The sequence below is a fragment of the Arachis ipaensis genome, chromosome B01, assembly GCF_000816755.2.
Source record: "Arachis ipaensis cultivar K30076 chromosome B01, Araip1.1, whole genome shotgun sequence".
NCBI lineage: Eukaryota > Viridiplantae > Streptophyta > Magnoliopsida > Fabales > Fabaceae > Arachis > Arachis ipaensis.
This window is the reverse complement of record NC_029785.2, coordinates 4,373,706-4,374,708: the sequence shown is the minus strand read 5'-3', so window position 1 is coordinate 4,374,708 and position 1,003 is coordinate 4,373,706. Positions and strand designations below refer to the sequence as shown.

At 40.3% G+C, this 1,003-nt stretch overlaps 1 protein-coding gene across 1 annotated transcript in view; it reads right to left on the bottom strand.

The window, feature by feature from the left end:
• The window catches only part of LOC107644676 (zinc transporter 6, chloroplastic), a gene marked incomplete at its 5' end in the record, with an annotated part of 2,976 nt that extends 1,973 nt beyond the window's left edge, over nucleotides 1–1,003 (bottom strand). Inside the window, one exon of the mRNA XM_016348600.2 lies at nucleotides 374–1,003. Within this exon, the coding sequence (XP_016204086.1) occupies nucleotides 374–1,003 (630 nt within the window). The remainder of the gene's footprint in view (nucleotides 1–373) is intronic.

The window sequence follows — 1,003 nt, the reverse complement described above, 5'->3', positions numbered from 1 at the left end:
TATGAATATATTAAAATTAAACTCTTTAAAAATTTACAATTGCGTGCCTTTCTTTTTTACAAAAGCTATATTATCATCACCAAAATCATTTGATGCCCAAACCAGTAGTTTATTGTAAAGGGGAGTGCTAGGTAAACAATAACCATCTTGAACAACATGAACAACCACCAATCAAATAAAAATACACAACATCCTAATTTAATGCTATTAATTAAATTTAAGATTAATTTACTCTTTTAACTCTATTAATTCATATTGTTTACATATTATTCAAAAATGTTGTTAGTTACCTATACTTTTTGTATTGGAAAGGGAAATTATTCAAATATGATTGATGTGAAAAAACTTCTAACAATAAGAGCACAACACTAACCTGAGCAACACAGCCACCAAGACCCATTCCTTCAAAGATCTGATGAAAAGCCAAAGCAGCAACGAGTGGCCTTATTGTGCAAACATTCTGAGACATTCCCATTGTCACTCCAATTATCACCGAATGAAATATTATCCCAATTTCCAACACTTGAGACACCAACCTCTGTTTCAATCTCGCCACTTCCTCTTCCACCCCAACTCTCTCCACGTCATCATAACCGTCGTAACTGTCTCCAACTAACTCCTTCCCCTCTTCTCCCTCCAAAGCCTTATAGCTCACGTGATGCTCCATGTGCGAGCTGGCTGCCACGTCAACCAAGAGTGCCAGGATGGCGCCAACTAACGTCACAAAGCCCGCGAAAGGAAAATCCTTCCACGGATGCTTGGATGCTACGTGGCAGTCAGCTAGCGCGTCGAATGCATCAGGCATAACGTGGACTAATGAAGTGGCAAGGATGACCCCGGCCGCGAAGCACTTGATAATAACAAGAGCTTTGTCATAGAGTGATCGATTAGCTTTAAAGAAACGTGTCATCAGCACCGGGGATGACATCCCTACCATGCTGGTGACGAAGATGGTGAATATGGAAATGAATTTTAGGTGTGCTGCGGCTGTGCTGTCACGACA